The sequence below is a fragment of the Drosophila bipectinata genome, chromosome 2R (assembly GCF_030179905.1).
Source record: "Drosophila bipectinata strain 14024-0381.07 chromosome 2R, DbipHiC1v2, whole genome shotgun sequence".
NCBI classification, from domain to species: domain Eukaryota; kingdom Metazoa; phylum Arthropoda; class Insecta; order Diptera; family Drosophilidae; genus Drosophila; species Drosophila bipectinata.
In genome coordinates, this window is record NC_091737.1 from 5,275,622 (window position 1) to 5,296,778 (window position 21,157).

General features: G+C 34.4%; 1 protein-coding gene and 1 long non-coding RNA gene across 11 annotated transcripts in view; one reads left to right on the forward strand and one right to left on the reverse strand.

The window, feature by feature from the left end:
- The window catches only part of Nipped-A (Transcription-associated protein Nipped-A), a 172,588-nt gene that overhangs the window by 111,551 nt on the left and 39,880 nt on the right, over positions 1 to 21,157 (forward strand). For all 10 annotated transcript variants that reach the window (XM_070278853.1, XM_070278849.1, XM_043210464.2 and 7 more), the window contains 2 exons: positions 8,448 to 8,598; positions 10,016 to 12,812. In XM_070278853.1, coding sequence (XP_070134954.1) covers positions 8,448 to 8,598; positions 10,016 to 12,812 — 2,948 coding nt within the window. The remainder of the gene's footprint in view (positions 1 to 8,447; positions 8,599 to 10,015; positions 12,813 to 21,157) is intronic.
- Positions 13,339 to 21,157, reverse strand: part of LOC138926112 (uncharacterized) — a 101,632-nt gene continuing 93,813 nt past the window's right edge. Inside the window, exon 2 of the long non-coding RNA XR_011442474.1 lies at positions 13,339 to 13,912. This is a non-coding gene — a long non-coding RNA (uncharacterized lncRNA). The remainder of the gene's footprint in view (positions 13,913 to 21,157) is intronic.

Sequence of the window (21,157 nt, forward strand, 5' to 3'; positions counted from 1 at the left end):
AGTTCGCGTCGATTAGTTGAATTAACACATACACCCTTCACGAGCCATTGAAGAGATAATATTTTGAAAGCGTTTATTAAATAAAAAAAAGTTGTTTAATTTGTATATACTTGAATTAGAAATTACAATATTTTGGTCATAAACGTGAAACGCTTGGAAAGATGTATGTATATTTTTCAGGGATATATATCAGAATCTGCTCCTATGTGAATGTAAGCATGTCCGTCTGTTCGAAACGGACCGACATATAAAAGCGTATAAGGTATTTTATTGAAGAAATTTTAGATCTGGAATTTCATAAATAAGCAGATATAAAGTAGGGTGACCAGATAGCTGAGGTGGAAAATACGGACACCACCGTTTTCTCGTTTCCATACTTTTCAAGTTTTCGAAAACAAAATTGTTCAGTTCCTTGCTCCATTGAATATTAAAAAGGTAAAAAAACGCGTTCGCAATTTGCGTTGTGACAGGGAATCGCAAAGAAATATTGAGCAATTTTGAGTATTTCAGAACATGATTCAAGACAACTGTTAGCAGAAAAAAAATATGACTTTTTCATTGCTACTTTTTTTGAAAAAATTATCTCTTGCTTCTTTTTCTTGCTTTTCTTTTTCATTCATACATTTTTTTAAATTAACAAACTGGTCAAATAATTTTGAATCATCAATTTGAATATTTTTGGATGCGAGAAATGCAACAGATTTTTCAACAGATTCATACCTCAAATCTTTTCCTGGCTTGAAATTTAACCATTCGAAGTCTTCCAAACGACGGAATGACTGGCTCCATTTCAGCAAATAATCACAAGATCTTTCATACACTACAAGCATGGATTCTGTAAAGTTTTGACACTCAGTTTCTTTACCTTCATTTGTTAGCTTTTGCATTTTCTGCTTGACTGCGAATGGTATAAATTTCGAATTAAGTCTTTCAGTCAAAGTCTCCGATACTTCGTCTATGATTTGCAAAACTTCTAGAACAGAATTGTCTTCGCGTTCGATGCTTTTGATTCTATTGTGAAAGACATTCATAAGTGAACTTATAAACAGCAATTTCAATTCCGCAAAATCATCTTTGAAAAAACTCCCTAAAATAATTGGCGGATGGTCAGTGGATAAAAAAAATGATTTCAGAGCTGGATAAATTTGTGAAATTCCATCAACGCTTGGCTTGAGGGTTTGCCATCGTGTTTTGCTGTGAGATAGCAGTTTCCTGTACTCCACGTCAACGAAATCGCAAAAATTCTTTAATTGATTTGTCCGAACAGTGTAAATCGAGAAGTGATTGAAAACCGATCTATACCATGGTGAGCTGAATTGTTCATGACATGGCCTGAACACCCAATGCCAATGATATTTTGGTTGATTTCACGCCTTAAATAATTCAATACGTTTTCTCCTTATTTGTTTCTCAGTCAAAACATGTTTATCCAATTCACTTTTTATCATGTTAGCAATAGTTTGAGGTTTTTCATCAAACTTTTCTTTGATATTTAACAATTTGACAACTATCCCTCCTTCAGCAGGATCAAAATATTGGACTATCAATGGGAACATTTTCAAATTACCATGATTACTCGAATCAGTGCCTATACTAAAGAAAGGTGTCTTTTACAAATCTTGCACTACCATTTCAATGGAATGAACAGATAGAACCTGATTTACAATAGCTTCGGTTTTTGTACGTCCGCAAGAAACATTTTTTCCTGCATGAGAATCGCCAAAGAGTGAGCGAATGAGTTGACTTGTGCAGTCCATGGATATGTAGCTTTGATGATGTTTTATGGTGTGGTATGCCAAAGTTCCTTCAGCCGCCCAAACTGCATGTGCCTCTGTTGCTGATTTTTGATAAGTGAAGTCCAAAATGGAACGCGAAGTAGATGCGTCTTGCACTTTTTTTTGAATGTTTTGGTGTAGCGAGATATTTTTCCAGATCACGTGTTCCTACAATTTCACAAGAGCAATCAGGCGATATTTCATGAAAAAAGAAAAAATAAAAACCACTATTTGCAACTGACACCTTACAATCACAAACAATGCAATCAGCAAAATATGCAGATTTATTTAAAAAACTACGAGAATAAGTTTTTCTCAACTCCTCTGTAAATGTTCACTTGCGTTTGGTTGAATTCGGCGTGGTTTTCAAGCGTTTGTGATCGGGTGACTCGGACATTATGCCGTGTTAATTGTCACAAGCTTGTTGTCCCCGTCGGGTATCACGTTAGATTTTGCTTTACCGAATTTCGCGTTGAAAACATTCAGACCATTCGATTACTTGAAACCTGAACTTCCAAAATCTGCAACAACAAGAACACTTTTTTTTTACAATAAAGCTCTCAACTAATCTAATCGTAATTAGCGTTTATAAAACATTCAGAATACTTACGAGTTGGTTGTTTTGTTACAGATTGACTGATTGAGAATAAAAAAGTCAGCTGTTACAGAAATACACAAAACAACACTATAAGCAATGTACATATGTACGCGACAGTCCGAATAACCAGACGCAATCGTCCCATATTTCTAGGGAATTTTACCGTATAACGCGTGCTAAACTGATTGCGCGTCCTCTACGTCAACTGTGAGCGCGGGCGCTTTCGAATGTTTAAGTCTAGAAACTCATTTCGGAAAAATTGCAGGTGCAACCTGTTTTTTCGTCAAAAACGCGAAAAATACGGAGATTTTACAAAAAAATACGGACTAACGGACACAGAGCTGAAAATACGGACATGTCCGTATTAATACGGACGCCTGGTCACCCTAATATAAAGTAGCTGCGAAAAAAGTAGCACCACTGGCAAGGAAAATGTTTAAATGGTCACTGTACATATATTTTTAACTTTAGACTCTTTAGTTTAGAGCAGTGGTGGGAAAACTTTCCTTTCGCATAGCACGTGTGCATCGGGTCGGAAGCGCTGCCGGCTCCCTGATAGTGTGAGCACTTTCTCATTTGCTCCCATTTTGCCTCATTTGAAAGCCCAAACTGAAAAATCTAAATGTTCCCACTGAGAAAAATTTTCTCAGAAATTGAGTTTCTCCATAGAAAATATAGTTAGGGAAGCGCAGATTTCCACTTGTTTAAGAACTGTTGCTAAAAAAACTTTCTTTAAAATAAAAAACACTATTTTAGTGCCCATTTCAACTTTTTAATTAACGAAAAATTAAATCAAAAACTACGTTTTTTCGTTCAGTGAATGCACTTCTCTCATTGTTTTTTTCTGCTACGCATACATTTAAATTTTAAACATGTGTGCGTGTTGCCCCCTATTCCCTTCAGTACCAAAATTCCTTACCCCGACGTTTCCTGGCGACATGTTCGAAAAACAAAAACAATTTGGGCTTCGTTTACTCAAGTCCGAAACGAAAAGGGAAACGAAACTTCTACCTGCTTTCGGTTTTCGACAATAATTTTCGCAGCTTCTACGTCATAGTTTCGGAGCAGAGGCACGCGATAGAGAGACAATTAGAGAGATGTAGATGGAGGGAAGGGAGAGAAAAAAAATCGGTGTCGAAAACCAAATGAATGGAAGCGACGTCAGAATACCCTTTTTAAAATATGTTGAAATATTTATATATATTATATTTAATTAATTTTTCTTATCTAATCAAATGGTATATTGAAATGTATTAATAATTGGCTTTAGGCAAAGCCAAAATGTTCATGTTTGATTATTTTCCTTGTGCGATTCTAATTACAAGGCATTGCGTTGGTCGACTATACCCTGGCACGCGCCAGAACTATCGGTTGTCAATTTTCGGTTTCGTCTTGCCTCTCCCCTTCTCTTTGCATTTGATGTTCAATTTGCATAAAAGCTACACGCGTTTGTTTGTTGCGTTTGAAGTTAAATTTTAAAAAAAAACATTTAAGTGAACTGGTGATAATAACTAATTCTGGTGAGTAGTGCATATAATAAACTTATTTATTAGCAAGGCCACCAGCAATGCTGTCATTATGGAATTCCCAATACCCACCGACGAGGCATTGGCAGCGTTAGAATTCGCCTTAGGCCGCGGCATGAAGCAAGAATGTGTAAGTATAATATTTATAAATTAAATATAAAAAAATGTTTAATACCTATTAATTTTTGCAGACCACCGCACAGTGGTTGGGCTTGTATTAAGCCGCGGCCATAAGTACTTCTAGTTCAGATATTGTAACGAAATTTACACCAAAAATCTAAAAAAATATTTGAAATGCTTAGTAAAAAAATTGGCCATATCGTACGACTATATCATATAGCTGCCATAGGAACGATAGGATAGAAAACTTTTTTGATTTTCAAGATATGTAAACCAAACTTACAAATTTTATGCGTGTGGCCAGTTTTATATATGCTTGCCAAACATAGTCCAAATCGGAAAACTATATCATACAGCTGTCACAGCAAAAATTGTAAACTTAATTAAGTACCAGTTTCAAGTAATATTCAAATACTTTAATAATAATACACTTTTGTAAACAAATTAGACGACATATCAAATAAAATAAAAAAACATAAATTAAATCAAAAAAACAAAGAAAACATAATAGTTAATCAAATTCTTCTAACAAATCTAAAGTTGATTTCTTTAAATTGGACTTAAATTTGCAAGGTAATTTCCTTAGTCCTGTAATAAATGGATCAGAAGACAAAAGTAGTCTGATAATCAACTTGATTAATATTGCATAATTGTAGTTTTCTTCCGTTTGTATCTATTTCAAAAAGTAGCAATTCTTTTGCATATGCAATCAATTCGTTTTGGTAGTTGGCTTAGCTCGGGAATGTATCCGTTGTTTTCCATTTGCTCTTGCATAACTTCAATATTTTTTTTTAATCTTCCAGCGTTGGTGCCACCTTCTGCACACCAAAGATTAAAAATATATAGTCGTGTAAATGCACACTTATGGGAAACTCCTAAAAAGTGATATAAGTAAATAGAAATATTTCAAAAACATTACAAACACGAGCAACGAGAACAAAACAAAAGCACAATAAGGAAAAACTTCCCCTTGGCAAATGCTAGATAGCATCAGTATTTTTCCGATTATATTAACATCTGCAAATTTCTGCAGCTGATTTTAGGCATACAGTACCCTAAAAGTCAGACGAACACATTAACATACATACTATTTGTGGGATTTCGTGGGACCACAACTAAAACTTTATCTAAACATAAAAAAGACGTTCACAAAAAAGACAAAAAAGGGTAAATAGATGTAAAATACAGAACAAAAAATTTAATTAGTCAGATAAATTTCATAAAACCCATTTATTAAAGATAATACATTCAACTTTAAAATGCATTTTAAATAATTAAATTTGGTGAATTTTTGCGAACGTCCGACCACTTTGAACTTAACTTTTGTTTTGACAAAAAGCTCACTAACGTAGCTGCAGCAGCAAAATTGAACACGTGTTCACACTTTGCATTCTATTTTTAGAATGTCCCGTTAGATTTCCGGAAAAAAATAGCTTGCAATGACAAAATGTGGTCAATTTAGAGACAAATTATTTACATTTTGAATAATTATTTTCAAGTCTTTTTTTCGATTTATGGCCTACGGGCGCAACCACTGTGCACCGCAGTGACGAATATATTGAAGCGCGGACCCCTTACCAAGTCGTTAAAATATATTTTCGTGGTGGACCTGATCGTCCAGTACAATATTGACAGAGTAAGTGGGAAGAAGAGATTAAAGGCGTTTCCAAATTTTTATTGAGTTTAGATTGGTATGTATTTTAATTACAAATAATGTAAGCAATATCTAATTTCTATTTATTTTATTTACAGATAGTATATCTATGGTGGATCCGGGGAAATCGCCGGAGAAAGTGTTGGGGCACGCTTTGACTTTTATAAAAAATAATAACAATAAAAAACAAAAAAAAATAAATAATTAGTAATTAGTAATAATAAATAAATAATAAAAATAATTTGTAATATTAATAATAATAAAATTAATAATAATTTTTAATTTTTTTGAATTCTTTTTTATTGAATGGGAAAAAGGGGGGGGGGGGTGAAATTCCTTACAGATTCCTCACGGTATACCCCAGGGATTCCTTGGGGTATTTCCTCAAAGATTCCTGAGAGTATACACCAGGGATTCCTTAGGGTATTTCCTCAAAGATTCCTGAGAGTATACCCCATGGATTCCTTGGGGTATTTCCTTAAAGATTCCTGAGAGTATACCCCAGGGATTCCCTGGGGTATTTACTTCCAAATGCTCTTCGAATAACTGCAGGAATCCTGCAGTATTCCTTGAGTTGTTCGAATTCCTCGATGCGAGGAACTCTTCTATGGAAATTCCTTGATGGTTTGTATGAAACATACCCCGAGGATTCCTTGGGTGGCAATACTAGTACCTAGACGTTTCCTTCAGTAATCCTTGAGGTATGGTACTGAAGGGTTGCTTTAGAACAGTGGTCGCATCAGTATTAGTATAGCAGAAAGCAGAAAGTAGGCTGTGAGCATGAGCTCCCATACCAAACACACACAGGCTAAATGTGTGAAACGTCATGCTCACTTTCTGCAATTCTTTAATAATACTGAAGCGTTAAAATCATATCAGTGTACTAGGGTGTCGACCACTGCTTGACCACAGTTGACGAACAACTGCCAGCCTTGTCGGGTATAATTTTACCCTGAAGGTAAAATTAATTACCTGATAGGTAACGAAAATAACCGGGGTCAAAGTAAAAAAAAAATGGTAAGTACATATTGAAAGCCTGCCTAATGTTTTGATAGATTGTCCTGTGGGTAAAAACCTGCTGCTGGTTCTTGTGGCGGGAGCAGCACGCTTAGGATATTTGGTTAAGGGGATCCTGCTGGAATCCTACCGTAGTTACCGTAGTACCATACCTTATTTATTATACTGAGTAACAAACCATGTTCGATCGTTGTTCGATACTAACTTATAGCACTAACCATATAGCGTATAGACTACCCATTTCATAAAACGAAAATAGACGCAAAAATTTCTTGCGTCAGGCTCCAGAGCGAGATCTTACTCTATTTTTACGCTCACCTTTCGTGAGCGTTCATCTTACGCTCATATTGTCATTAAACGCTTTCTGTTTTTCAGTCTCTGAAAGGAGCACGATGAAGAAGGTTGCGCTTCGATTGATCTTTGTATGTATGCGTGTCATAAATTCACAAACACACATACACGGTGTGCGTGCGCTCTCGTTTCGTAGCCTATTACAATTTTTGATTTTTCTAACTTTTAATGCTTGCTACCCTAAGGAAATTCGGGTATTCGTTATAAAGTGAAATAACTAAAGAAATTATTTATTAGCGTTTTAGTTTTTGTGGTTCTGCATATGAATTGTGCTTGCATACCCTACCGATGGATGATTTTTAGGGGACCGGACAGCAATCCGGACCGGACCGGAGCAAAGCCTTCTCCTGTTCTGCATCGGACCTCTAGTGTTCAGCAGAATCTTCTGCAATTCTTTAATAATACTGAAGCGTTAAAATCATATCAGTGTATTAGGGTGCCGACCACTGCTTTAGAGCAGTGATGCCCAAGCTCTGCATACGGAAGACCAAACTCCCATACCAATGCAAAAATCATCTATACATTGGTGCGAGAATTTTTTTCCCATCCTCTCAGTTTTAAAGCTATCGGCTTGAAACTTTGCTCACACCTTTCCTTTGCACGCAGTATAAAAGTCGGAACGGCAAGGATCGGCCGACTATATCATATAGCTGCCATATAACTGATTGATCGGAAATAGTATAAATTTGGTATTTTAAGAATTAGAGAGTATGAATGCTAATTTTGTATTTTTGTTTTGTCGGATTTTATATGAATGCTATATTTGGCAAAATAATATGACGTACCCAATTTCATAAGGATCGGCCGACTAAATCCTATAGCTGCCACATAACTGAACGATCGGAAATGAACCAACTTTCGTATTTTTTATATAGAAAGATGGTACTTCGTACAGATTCTATTTTCGGTCAGTTCATCCGAGCTCTCAAATTTCAACCGATATCTAATAGTGGCCGTATAACTAAACGATTGGAAATGGTATTTGGTATTGGTAAAAAGTTAGAACCTCGTGACTTTTTTTTTTTTAATTTTGTATTGTTATAAATTAGTTTCTTATAAGGATCTGCCATCTACATATATCCGATGCTTGCGATATATGTTCGGTTTTAATTTGTATTTTGGTATATCAAGGGTTTATTAACCTCGGCTTCGCTCGAAGTTAGCTTACCCTTCTTGTTCAATTTTGTATTCTACTCGTAATAAATTGGTTTTATAATAAAGTTCTCATAACATCGGCCAACCATATCCGACATTTGTGATTCATATCCGATCTTAACTACGTGTTAACTCCGCCCAAAGTTAGCTCTCCTTTCTTGTTTTTTAACCATATTCGATATATGTGCCTTAAGTTAGTTACTAAAATTAACTTATTTATTTCGTTTGGTTTTTTTTATTTATTCTAACAGGTTCTGGGACTTATTCTAAAACTGAAGACATTCTTCGATCTATTGATAAGTCCTATTGTGATACTGTATTAAATTTTTTAATTCGGTTGGCTTGTCAGGTTAACGATCCTCAACCTGGAGTTATTTCCCCTGGAGAAAGTTTATCTAGAAGGTAAAGTAAAATTATATACAACAAAAAATCCATGACTTATAATGTAGCTTAATTTTAATTTTTATTGTAGTTTTAAATATATTTATTATTAAAAATTGATCATGATAATCGATATATAATGACGTTGTCTTATAAATGTCAAAGAATATTCCCAAATTATATTAGGCATTGCAGCGCATGCGCTTTTAAATTGTTTGAATTTTAATTTAAAGAGGATTTTCTCTAGAGAAAAGAAACAAAATAGGAAGTTTAAGGGCGGATAAAAATACTATCAACATTCGAGTTGACGAACAACTGCCAGCATTGTCGGGTATTATAATTTTACCCTGAAGGTAAAATTAATTAGCTGATAGGTAACGAAAATAACTGGGGTCAAAGTAAAAAAAAAATGGTAAGTACATATTGAAAGCCTGCCATATGTTTTGATAGATTGTCCTGTGGGTAAAAACTTGCTGCTGGTTCTTGTGGCGGGAGCAGCACGCTTAGGATATTTGGTTAAGGGGATCCTGCTGGTAATCCTACCGTAGTTACCGTAGTACCATACCTTATTTATTATAATGAGTAACAAACCATGTTCGATCGTTGTTCGATACTAACTTATAGCACTAACCATATAGCGTATAGACTACCCATTTCATAAAACGAAAATAGACGCAAAAATTTCTTGCGACAGGCTCCAGAGCGAGATCTTACTCTATTTTTACGCTCACCTTTCGTGAGCGTTCATCTTACGCTCATATTGTCATTAACCGCTTTCTGCTTTTCAGTCTCTGAAAGGAGCACGATGAAGAAGGTTGCGCTTCGATTGATCTTTGTATGTATGCGTGTCATAAATTCACAAACACACATACACGGTGTGCGTGCGCTCTCGTTTCGTAGCCTATTACAATTTTTGATTTTTCTAACTTTTAATGCTTGCTACCCTAAGGAAATTCGGGTATTCGTTATAAAGTGAAATAACTAAAGAAATTATATTAAATTTTTAATATTTCAGCGTACATTTTAAATTTATTTATGAATGAGATTAGGTGTTAGCAGTAAAATGTTTTGCATATATGTACATATTTTTACGAATCATTAAAAACAATATAATGAGAAAGGAGCAGGGTATATTTCAGCGACATCACTTAAAACGCCGATAGCGTTTTAGTTTTTGTGGTTCTGCATATGAATTGTGCTTGCATTCCCTACCGATGGATGATTTTTAGGGGGCCGGACAGCAATCCGGACCGGACCGGAGCAAAGCCTTCTCCTGTTCTGCATCGGACCTCTAGTGTTCAGGAGAATCTTAGCTAGGCCCCTGGTACAGGCTGAGGCCTTACCCTGGATGTACTCCAGTTTTTTTAATTTACCTTTAATTTTAAGTAAAAATATTTTACACCTTTTACATTGCTATCCTTTTTTATTTCTATTGCAGGTGTATTATGCTTTTAAAAATGGCAATGCGACCAGAAATTTGGCCCCAACCTTTCGATATAAAATTGAACTGGCTTGATAAAGTTCTCGCATCAGTAGAAACACCTCATCACAATTTAAATAACATATGTACAGGAATAGACTTTTTAACATTTTTAACTACAATATTAAATTCGGAACAGTTAGTGTCAATAATACGACCAGTTCAACGTGGTCTTTCATTATGTATTATACATCAAAATACACGTATCGTTCGATTAATACATATTTTTCTAACACGATTGATGGGTATTTTCCCGCCAGATGCGCAACATAAATATGACGATCTTGATATCTTGTACAGCGCAATTAGCAAAATGATAACTGATAACTTAACATTCTATGAAAAAAGTCCCCAACCAAACGCATCTTCATTGTTCGGTACTTTAATGATATTAAAAGCATGTAGCACAAATAATCCCACCTATATCGACCGAATTTTAGTACAATTCATAAGAGTTTTAAATCGTCTTACAAAAGATCATATCAATAGCATTAATGGCAATAATGTTAATTCCCAACAAGCAGATTCGAATTCTTTGGCGTTGGAGCTCTTGGTACTTTCTTTGGAATTAATCAAAAATCGCATTTTTATAATGAGTGTAGAAATAAGGAAGCTTTTCATAGGAACAATTTTGGTGAGCCTCATCGAAAAAAGTTCAGAAGTAAAAGTTATAAAATGCGTTATTAAAATGTTGGATGATTGGATCAAAACTAAAGAATCGAATATTGTTTCGCACGTGCCATCTTTACGAGAAAAATCGGCATTGTTGGTTAAGCTAATGCAAAATGTAGAAAAAAAATTTTCTGATGAAAACGAACTAAACGTGCAATTTCTAGAAATAATTAATTTCATATACAGAGATGAAATTTTGAAGCAAACGGAATTAACAAGCAAACTCGAAGGTGCATTTCTAAACGGTTTACGTTTTCAAAACCCTCAGATACGGTCAAAATTTTTTGAAATTTTAGATTCATCCATGCGTCGCAGACTTCATGATAGATTATTGTATATAATTTGTTCTCAAGCATGGGATACAATAGGTTCACATTATTGGATTAAGCAATGCATTGAATTACTAATTTTAACTGCCAATACTATGTCCCAAATCCAATGTTCAAATGAGGCGTATAAAATTCCTAGCATAACTTCAGTTATTCCCGCAAATACAACTGAAAACCAAGATAATTCATTTGTATCATTTCTCTCATCTCAATCGGAATCTTTTGAGATTGTTCAAAATGTGGATGACAAAGATGATGTATTCGACATTGATTTAAAACTGGAGTTTACTGCTGACCGACAAGAGGATAGCCATCAAATATTGCCAACCAGACGTGAAACTTTGGTTGAATTAGTGTATAAACAAGCAGAATTTTTAGAAGCTAATCGCAACATTAGGACTGATCAGCTTCTTGTCGCGACATCTCAACTGTGCCACGTTGATAGTCAGTTGGCCCAAAGTATTTGGTTATCTGTATTTCCTCGAATTTGGAGTATTTTTACAGAAGATCAAAGGTATAACATTACGAAGGAAATAATTCCTTTTCTATCGTCAGGAACTAATGTCAATCAGAAGGACTGTTCCCCAAGTACACTAAATACATTTGTTGAGAGTTTGACTAAATGCGTACCACCGATATATATTCCACCAAACGTACTGGCTTATTTAGGAAAATCTCATAATTTATGGCACAGAGCAATATTAGTAATGGAAGATATGACAGTAAATCAATCCAAGCGTAATAAAGACAACCGTGAAGATGTAGATATCAATTGTACAGAATTGGACACAGAACACTCAAGTAGTATATTTGACGCACTTTCAAATATGTATTCTGCCATGTATGAGGAAGATTTATGGGCAGGACTTTGGCTCAAATGCGCACACTATCCAGAAACAAATATAGCGGTTTCATATGAACAAATGGGATTTTTCGAAGAAGCCCAAGGAGCTTATGATTTGGCAATGACGAAATTTAAGCAAGATTTAAACAACGGCCTCGTTAATATGAATTTTAATAGCGAGTTGTCGTTGTGGGAAAACCATTGGATGCGGTGTGCTAAAGAATTGAACCAGTGGGACATTTTGTTAGACTATGCCCAGACCAATAAAGATAAAAATATGTTTCTTATTCTTGAGAGCTCTTGGCGCGTACCTGATTGGAATTTAATGAAAACAGCTTTATCAAAAACAGAACAATGCTATATAAAACAATATGGATTCAAGGTAAATCTTTACAAAGGATATTTGTGCCTTCTTCACCCAGATGAAAGACAAACTGGAAGTGTAGAGCGGTATGTGGAGATTGCGTCGAGCTTGTGCATTCGGGAGTGGCGTCGGTTGCCCCACATTGTTTCCCATATTCATTTGCCATTTCTTCAAGCTTCACAACAAATTATGGAACTTCATGAAGCAAGTCAAATACACCAAGGGCTCACCCAATCGCGCAATAATTCATTGCATGATATGAAAGCAATTGTGAAAACATGGCGAAATCGGCTTCCAATTATTTCTGATGATTTGTCACATTGGAGCGATATATTTACTTGGCGACAACATCATTATCAAATAATAACGCAACACCTGGAACAACAATCTGACCAAGGGAGCACAATGTTGGGAGTTCACGCGTCTGCACAAGCTATAATTTCTTTTGGAAAAATTGCTAGGAAGCACAACCTAACTGGTGTATGCCAGGAAACGTTATCCAGGATATATACAATTCCATCTGTTCCTATTGTGGATTGCTTTCAGGTAAACCCTTAAGAAATACTAGATTTTTATGACACTATGACACTTTTCTTTTATGACACCTTTTTTTCTATAAATTTTTGGCTTTTTATGGGTATTCAGGATAATATTCGTGAGAATGTGTGTAATAGGGAGAAGGGGGTCTTCGACCTTAAAAAGTATGTATGTATGTTCTCGAGACTAACAGAAACCATAAAGCATTGTCAATCTGTCTCTATAAGCCCATGGTTCTTGTTATTCTCTGAATTCAAGAGTCTCTACCCCCAGACATATGAAGTATGCACAAATTTGCCATGGCTCCTTGGAAGAATTAGTTGCGCCAGTTTGCAGGGGATTTATATACTTTTGGTCAAAAGCGATATAAAGTATTTATATTCTTGATCACGATCACATCCTAAGTCGATATAACTCTGTCCGTCTGTCTGTTTCTACGCGGAGTAGTTAGTTTTAAATCTATCGAATTCAAACTTTTCCTACTTCCTTTTTTCGGAACCGCCTAGATGATGCCGCATCAAAATAAAAGGTCGAATTTATGTAATTTTAAAACGTTATAAATGTTTATTCCTAGATGCAGATGAAGCCGGTTGATCAGCAGATATACCAGCTTATGGTGCAAGCAGGGACTTAAGTAATTGTACAGAGAGGGCGGCCCGACTAGTCATACGCGAAGCGGCCCGACCTAGATATTGCGGAGCTAAAACTCTCTAAAGAAAGGCCCGTTGAGTCGAGCGGCCGCGAGAGATTCGGCTTGTGACTTAGCGCTTTGTACAAACTTAAGCCTAAATAAATAAACATTACACTAAACATTAACATTAAACCGCTGTGCTGCTGCCTGACCCGACAGTTACTATAATTTTTTTTTTTAGTGTACCGACATGTCTAAATAAATTTTAATGACTATGTTTGGTCATTGAGATTTTACATAATTCCATTATTTACATCGACGCCGAATTAGGAATAAGGTCCCAGAAGAGGTATTCTGGCTTTCCTCCAACATTTTCTGGATGGCTGGGTACGTCCTTTACGGTATAATTTGTTGAACGATATTTGGTGAAACGCCCAAAATTTTTCCAGATTTATCAGAGAACTTCGCTGACATAGGCCTGAAATTTAAAAATTGGTTAAAAAATTGTTTTTTCCGTAATGTCATAATTATTCTCTAAACTTCCGAAACACTTCCGCGTGGTCCCTACGTCTTGTGCTTGAATGTAATATGGGTTTAGGCCCGTGTCGATAAAGGATTTCAGGGCTTGGCCGTTCCCCATAGTATTTGGTTCGTGCCGTGGGGTTGGGGTGGAGTGGCGGATTTTTATTTTTTTTTTGGATGGTAGTAAAGCTTTGGTCAAAAATTTTGTTTGGTCATTCGTGGTGGAGCTTGCGGGTACTAAATTATTTCTTCCGAAGTTTATGGTGCGCTTCCGAGTGTTCTGGATCTCTATTGTGTTGCAAAAATGTAGTGCACGGGCCATATCGTGGGGCTCTTTGATAGCTAAAATTGGGGAATGATTGCCGTCTTAGGCCTCTTACGAACGTATCTAGTGATTTTTCTCTATACAGTGCTGTTAAAAATTGCATGGATTCCTGAAACTCTCAATTTGTTTCAAAATTAAAGTGGTAAAAGGGCCTGGTAGAATTCAACTATCGAGCTGGTGCTGTGGTTAAGAGCTAGTGCCTAAATTTCTATCCTATAAACCCAATATAAACATGTGTTATATGATTCTAGGACATCATTTGCTTGTCGAACGCCAAGGCATGGGGACCCATTTTTATTGTCATACATTTTTACAACTCTTTCTACGCATTTCCTCGAAGATAAGATTTCAATTTTGTTCGTTGGCGATCTAGTTCTAGTTCGTTAGCTTTTCTTTCACCTGGGCGCAAGTTAAAAAATTATATAAACATACCATACTGTTAATTGTTTGGGTTTTTAATTAGATCATACAATTGTGATTGTTACGATTAAATCTAAACCTATATCATTAGTAGCTGGTCTATGTCATTAGTATCTGGTTTTGTTGTTGTAGCAGAAGTGCATTTCTTGGCTTCTAATTGGTCAGTGCAAGTGCATTATGTTTCTTTCGTTTGGATTTCCCACGATCTCTCGCGTAACCAGCGCCAGTAATTTTGCGCACGAGTCTTTCCGTGCCGTGAGACTCTTTTTGTTCGCACGGTATCTTGTAACGTTCGGAGCGTGGTGTAAACGGGTGGTTGCTTAAGCTTTGTCGATTCTTTTTTGTAAGAGCATTGCGCGTCTGGCTGGACTTAGCATTTTATTCGGTATTTATCATATTTGGCGCTAATTCGTTACTCATGAGGAAAGAATAATGGGGAAGTAAAGGAAGATTGAGTCGTTTCAATTTAGGGAGGGAGTGCTTAAAGGCCAGCGTTCTGCTAAGGATAATTAGCTAACAAAAAGGAAAAAAAAAATTATTGTTAGCGGTCTAACAATAACAGCGGTATTGTTGGGGTCATGGTAGCCAAGGCTCTGGTTGAATTAGCTTAAGTCAGACCCATGCCCATAGACGGACCGTAGGACCCCAAGTTGGTCATAAAAATACTTTATAGGGTCGTAGATGTCTCCTTCACTGCTTTGAATACTTTTGAACAAAATTATAATATCCTCTTCAAGGATATAAATATAATTAAATATCTTCTTCAAAATAGTTTGAAAAAATATATTTTTATTTGAGTTCCGGTTTTGATTCTTTAAAACTGCTTAGAATTTCAGAACAACTGCTTAGAATTTTAGAATTTCAGAACTAACTTATCTTTGGGGCTCTAAGTCCTTTTTATAGCTACCCTTGCTGAAGCTTTTTGCAGATCAAAGCTCGAAAGAAGCTTTTCTCTCTGAGAGGCTTTGTTTTCTGAAGAGAATAGATTGAGTCGGAACCTTTTACTTGAGGTGTCAGTTGACATGGAAGGCTTTGGGTCTCAATTAATCGAGGTGACAAGAAAATGTGAAATTTCCTGTGAAGTGGGTTTCCATTTAAGGCTGGTTTGAGCTGTTTAGTTTTAATTCACTTAAAAGGAGTGAGAAAGATTTGAGTCGGGATTTCTGTTTATCCAAATATTGTTTTGGTTTTCAATCTAAAGTGACTCTTAGAAATTGGAAATCTGAAATGAGGCTGTTTTCAGCCAAATTGGAATAATTAAATTTGTATGTTTTTACAAAAATTGGAATGAGGCTATTTGCAGCTGGGTTACGAATTTCAATACAAAAGCCTTCAGCTTCGGTTTACAAAATTTACTGATATACTCTTAAAGAAATTTTGTTGATATGTTACTTCCCCATCCTTAAGAATTTAGCCTGTCCTCAGACGCTTAGTTTGGCGTATGACTGTAGGTCATTTTCTTCATTTTCTATACTTTTAGTTTCTTCTTCGGGACTAATAACCTTTTGTTTTTTATAATTAATTATTATCCTTTTTGCGATGATCTTAAATTTATAAATCAAATATATGATTATAATAATAATTATTATTGCTAGTAGTATTAATAAAATTGTTTGGGTTGTAAAATATTGTTTTGAATGGTTTTGGCATATTTCTTTGGCTACGATATAGGATAAAGGTTCGAGTTTAGTTATGTTGTTGTTTACATAAATAGTTCGGGTGTAATCAAGCACAGTATTTGTTATTGTTACAACTTCTATTTGTATAGAACAGTTGAATGATTTTATTATAATGTTTCCTTCTGCTATTAGATCTTTATTTATACAATTCTGATTTAACAAAGTTTTTGCAAATTCCATGTTATTATTATGTTGGGTTCAATATAATTTAATTCGAAGTTCTTGTACATTTTTGTATATCTACATTCTGTATTTGTTTGTTTTATGAGACCTTTTATGCATTTATCATTTACTATTTCTTTTGTTTTTACTTTAGAGACTTGCTGATTTTATATGTAATATTTATGATGCAATGTTTCGGTTATTATATTCTGATTCTGATCCGGATACGGTAAAATTTTATAAATGGGGGTTTTAATAATAGTACGAGGAATATGAGAAATGATCAATATTTCGTTAGTATTAACTTGTAACCAAACGGATGTGTTGATATTTAACAATTTTTCTGAATTAATACGTTTAAGCGGGTTATGTTTTAGGAGCTTTGGGTTGAATATGCCTAATCTTGTAATTTCGATTTCTAGTGAGTGATTTTGTCAGTTACTTCAGTTCAGTTACTTGTGGTTATAGTTATTCTTACATCTTCTGATTGCAGCCAAAGTTGCAATGCTGAGCACATAAATGCGGAGTCTTTGTCGGCTTTTATTTTTTTTGGTTTACCCATTTCATTACATATCCATTAAATTTTTGCTTCTAACCAATCCCTACTGTTGACATTTATTATAGCAGCATATTTGGAATAAATATCAATGCAAGATAAGAATTGTTTATTATTGATCAAGTAACAATCTATAACATATTTTTCTCTGGGGTTAAAGGTTTCTGCGGTTAATTCAAATGTAAGTTTTGTATCTCTGTGTTCTGTTTTAGCAAGGCTACAAATTTCACACTCATTTATAATATTTTTAATTAATCTCTGATAATCGGGAAAACAATATTTTTTATTAAATAGGCTTGTTTCTTTTTCTATTCCTGGATGTAATAATTCTACGTGAGCTTTAAGGACAATTTCCTTGAATTCGGCGAATGTTTGGACATCTGTTAATATTGTACTGGGTTTCATAACTTTGGTTAAGTTATTTGGACTGATAATCTCTATATAAGCATTTTGAGATATTATTAAGTCCATTTCACAAGGAAAATAGATAACACTTTTTTGGAGCATAAATATTCTTTAATTAATTCTTTTTCATATTCATGGGTCATTTCTTTATACATTATTTTAAGGTTGGTTTTATGAAAGTATTGAGTCAATTTAACTTCATTTGAATTTCCTCTGTGAAATTCAATTTGTCTATTGTTATAGTTTAAAGGTCTTTCCTATATTTCTATATAATGCTGATTGTCTTCTTGTGCACTATGTACTGTTGCTATTGTGGGTAATTACTGGGTACTATCCGGTGATTCTCCTAAAAAATTTTCTTCTAGCTTTGCTCTTGACAAAGCATCAACTACCTGATTTTCCTTTCCCGGCATATATTTAATAGTGAAGTCAAACTCGTTTAATTTTATTCTACATCTTCTCCATCTTTATTCTCCATCTATGTAGTTTCATATTTGGTTCCTTTATATTATGAAGTCAAACTAATGGTCTATGATCGCTAAGAATTTCGAATTTTCTACCAAAGAGATAACCCTAAAATATTTAGTGGGCCAGACTATAGCCAGAAGATATTTTTCTATTGCTGAATAATTAATTTCGTGTTCATTAAGATTTCTACTAGCATAACAAATAGGTTTATGATTTTGTGATAATACTGCGCCTAGGGCGACATTGCCGACATTTCTTTTTGGGTTTTTGGTATTGATTCTTTTATTGCCTCAATTTTTTGGGGTTTGGCTTTATTCTTTCTGTTGTTATTATAAGGAATTCGGTTTCCTTTTTCAAAAACTCACATTTGTCAAGTTGAAGTTTAGGATTAGCTTCTAGAAGTTTTGAAAACAACTTTTTTATAGACAATATGTGTTCCTCTAATGAAGTAGAAAATATAATTATGTCATCCGTATAAACAAGGCAATGCTGGTATATTAAATCTTCTAATAAATTGTTCATGCAACGTTGGAAAGTTGCAGGCGCACTTTTCAGACCAAATGGCATTCGTTTGTATTCGTAATGTCCATTTTTAGTTGAAAAAGCTGTTTTTGAAATAGAATTTTCATCCATTTGAATTTGATGAAAACCCTTGGCAATGTCAATTGTTGTAAAATAGTGACACTTTCCAAGTTTGTCAAGTATTTCATCCATAACTGGTATCGGATACTTATCATCAATAGTTATTTCATGTAGACTTCGATATTCATTATTTGAAATTTATTATTTTCTTCAAATCCGCTCAAAGTGGCTGTTTCCTGTTTATAATTAATTATAGCTTCACATGCTTCTAAATACTCTCTTCCTATCAATATATCATATTTTTGGGAAAAATTGTGAACCCAAAATGGTTGGTCGATCGGACAAAGTTTACTTGACTTGAAATTTACGGACTTATTTAATTTAATTACACCATTAATTGTGTGCACTTCTGACGTTTTTAATGTTTGTGGGAAATTAAAATAATTTTCTTTTATTAGGTTGATTGAACTTCCTGTATCTATTAAACATTTAAATGGGCGATTGGTAATAGTTATTCTGATGTAAGGATTTGTATTTCTTCTTTTGGATCCGAGGCTATTTGATAAAAATTTTCCATTTCCATTTTAGATTGATCGCTTGAATATTCACGCTATCCTTTCACTGGTTTGTTATAATTAGTACCTTGTAAAGATGTTGGCTGTTGATAATTCATAGGATTTGAGTCTGGATTTCTGTTTACCCAAATATTGTTTTGGTTTTCAATCTGAAGCGACTCTAAGAAATTGGAAATCTGAAATGAGGCTATTTTCAGCCGAATTGGAATAATTAAATGCAGGGACCGTAACTATTATAATTTTTAAAATAAAAATTATAAAATGAAAATTATTTGTTGATTTTTATGACAAAAATTGAAATATAACTCTTATTTTCAATTTTTATAATAATTATTAAGAATACGAATTATTTTTCAATTTTTATAAAAAAAAAATAAAAATTATGATTCAATTTAAAAAAAAAAATTGAAAATAAGTGTTACTATTCAATTTTTTACGAAAAATTGAATGCTAATAACTTCTAATAATAACCGAGTGGACTATTAAAAAACCGCTTACACATTTATGATCTGTGGGGCAGTACCTGTATAAAGGTACCACTTAAAGGAAATAATCCAGGATTCCTCAATTATTATATTTATTTAGTTATATTTCTAGTGTGGGTCATCAGGGGTATATTGAAAATCAATGTCCAATACTATCGAGGCCACCGCATTGAAGTAAAGGCTCTTGGTGTGATTCAGCAGCATAAAAGGCATACGGGACTGAATTTAAGCATGAAAATTGAAAATGTGCTGAACGAGTTTTTAATAAGAAAGTAGCAAGTCTTCACTTCAGACAATGGCAAGAATGTCATTACCGCGATCGACTTCTTGAACCAAGAATTGAATTCTGAATATTGTGACGACCTTATGAAAAATATTCGCGTTCACTCTATACATTCGATTAGATGTGCCGCCCATTCCATGCAATTAGCTGTTCATGACCTGCTAAAAGAGAGGAGTCGGAGATTCCTTGTCGGCAGCGCACGATCCATAATGAAAACATTGCGAACTCCGACTCATAGGTAAACAAATAAAATGCATAACATTACACTTAAAAATTACAATACTATTTTAAAATTATGGATACATCCCCAACCTCTACTGGATGTGCCAACAAGGTGGATCTCAACGTACACTATGTTGAAAAACGTATGCGTATACAAGGAGTTTTCAGAAGAAAACCTTAGTGATACATTGCAGTTAACAGAATCAAATTGGGAGGAAATTAACTTGCTGTTAGCGGCACAAGAACCGATTTTTATAGCCACTCAAAAATTGCAAAGCGAACAATTATATTTCGGCGATTTTTTAAGCTTTGGCTTGAAACGAAGTTCATACAACAAATATTTCAATATAATCGAAAGAATTTTACATGGTTGGCCCACACTTGAAAATTTCTAGTAAAAATATAACTAAATAAATTGAATAATTGAGGAATCCTTAATTAAAACATTTTTAGGACCTGTTTTTTTTTTAATAAAGAGTAATATTGCCATTACCGATGCCGATTAAAAAATTTGTCTTCACATAATTCACATAATCGAGTCTTCCTTTTGTAATGAACACTGTTATTTATTGAACTATTAAGGAATCCTTGATTATGTCCTTTAGGGACATTTGACATAAATCATTTGAAAGGTACTGCGCCACAGATAATAAATATGTAATCGGTTTTTTAATAGTCCACTCGGTTAAGAAGTTATTCGCATGCAATTTTTATTTTCAATTTTTATAATAAAAATTGATCTTAACACTTATTTTTATTTTTTTTAATAAAAATTGAATCATAATTTTTATTTTTATTTATTTTATTAAAATTGAGAACTAATTCTTATTCTTAATTATTATACTATGCAGAGGGTATTATAATTTTGACCAAAAGTGTGCAACGCAGTGAAGGAGACATCTCCGACCCTATAAAGTATATATATTCTTGATCAGGATCACCTCCTGAGTTGATATGAGCATGTCTGTCTGTCCGTCTGTCCTTCTGTCTGTCTGTTTCTACGCGAACTAGTCTCTCAGTTTTAAAGCTATCGACTTGA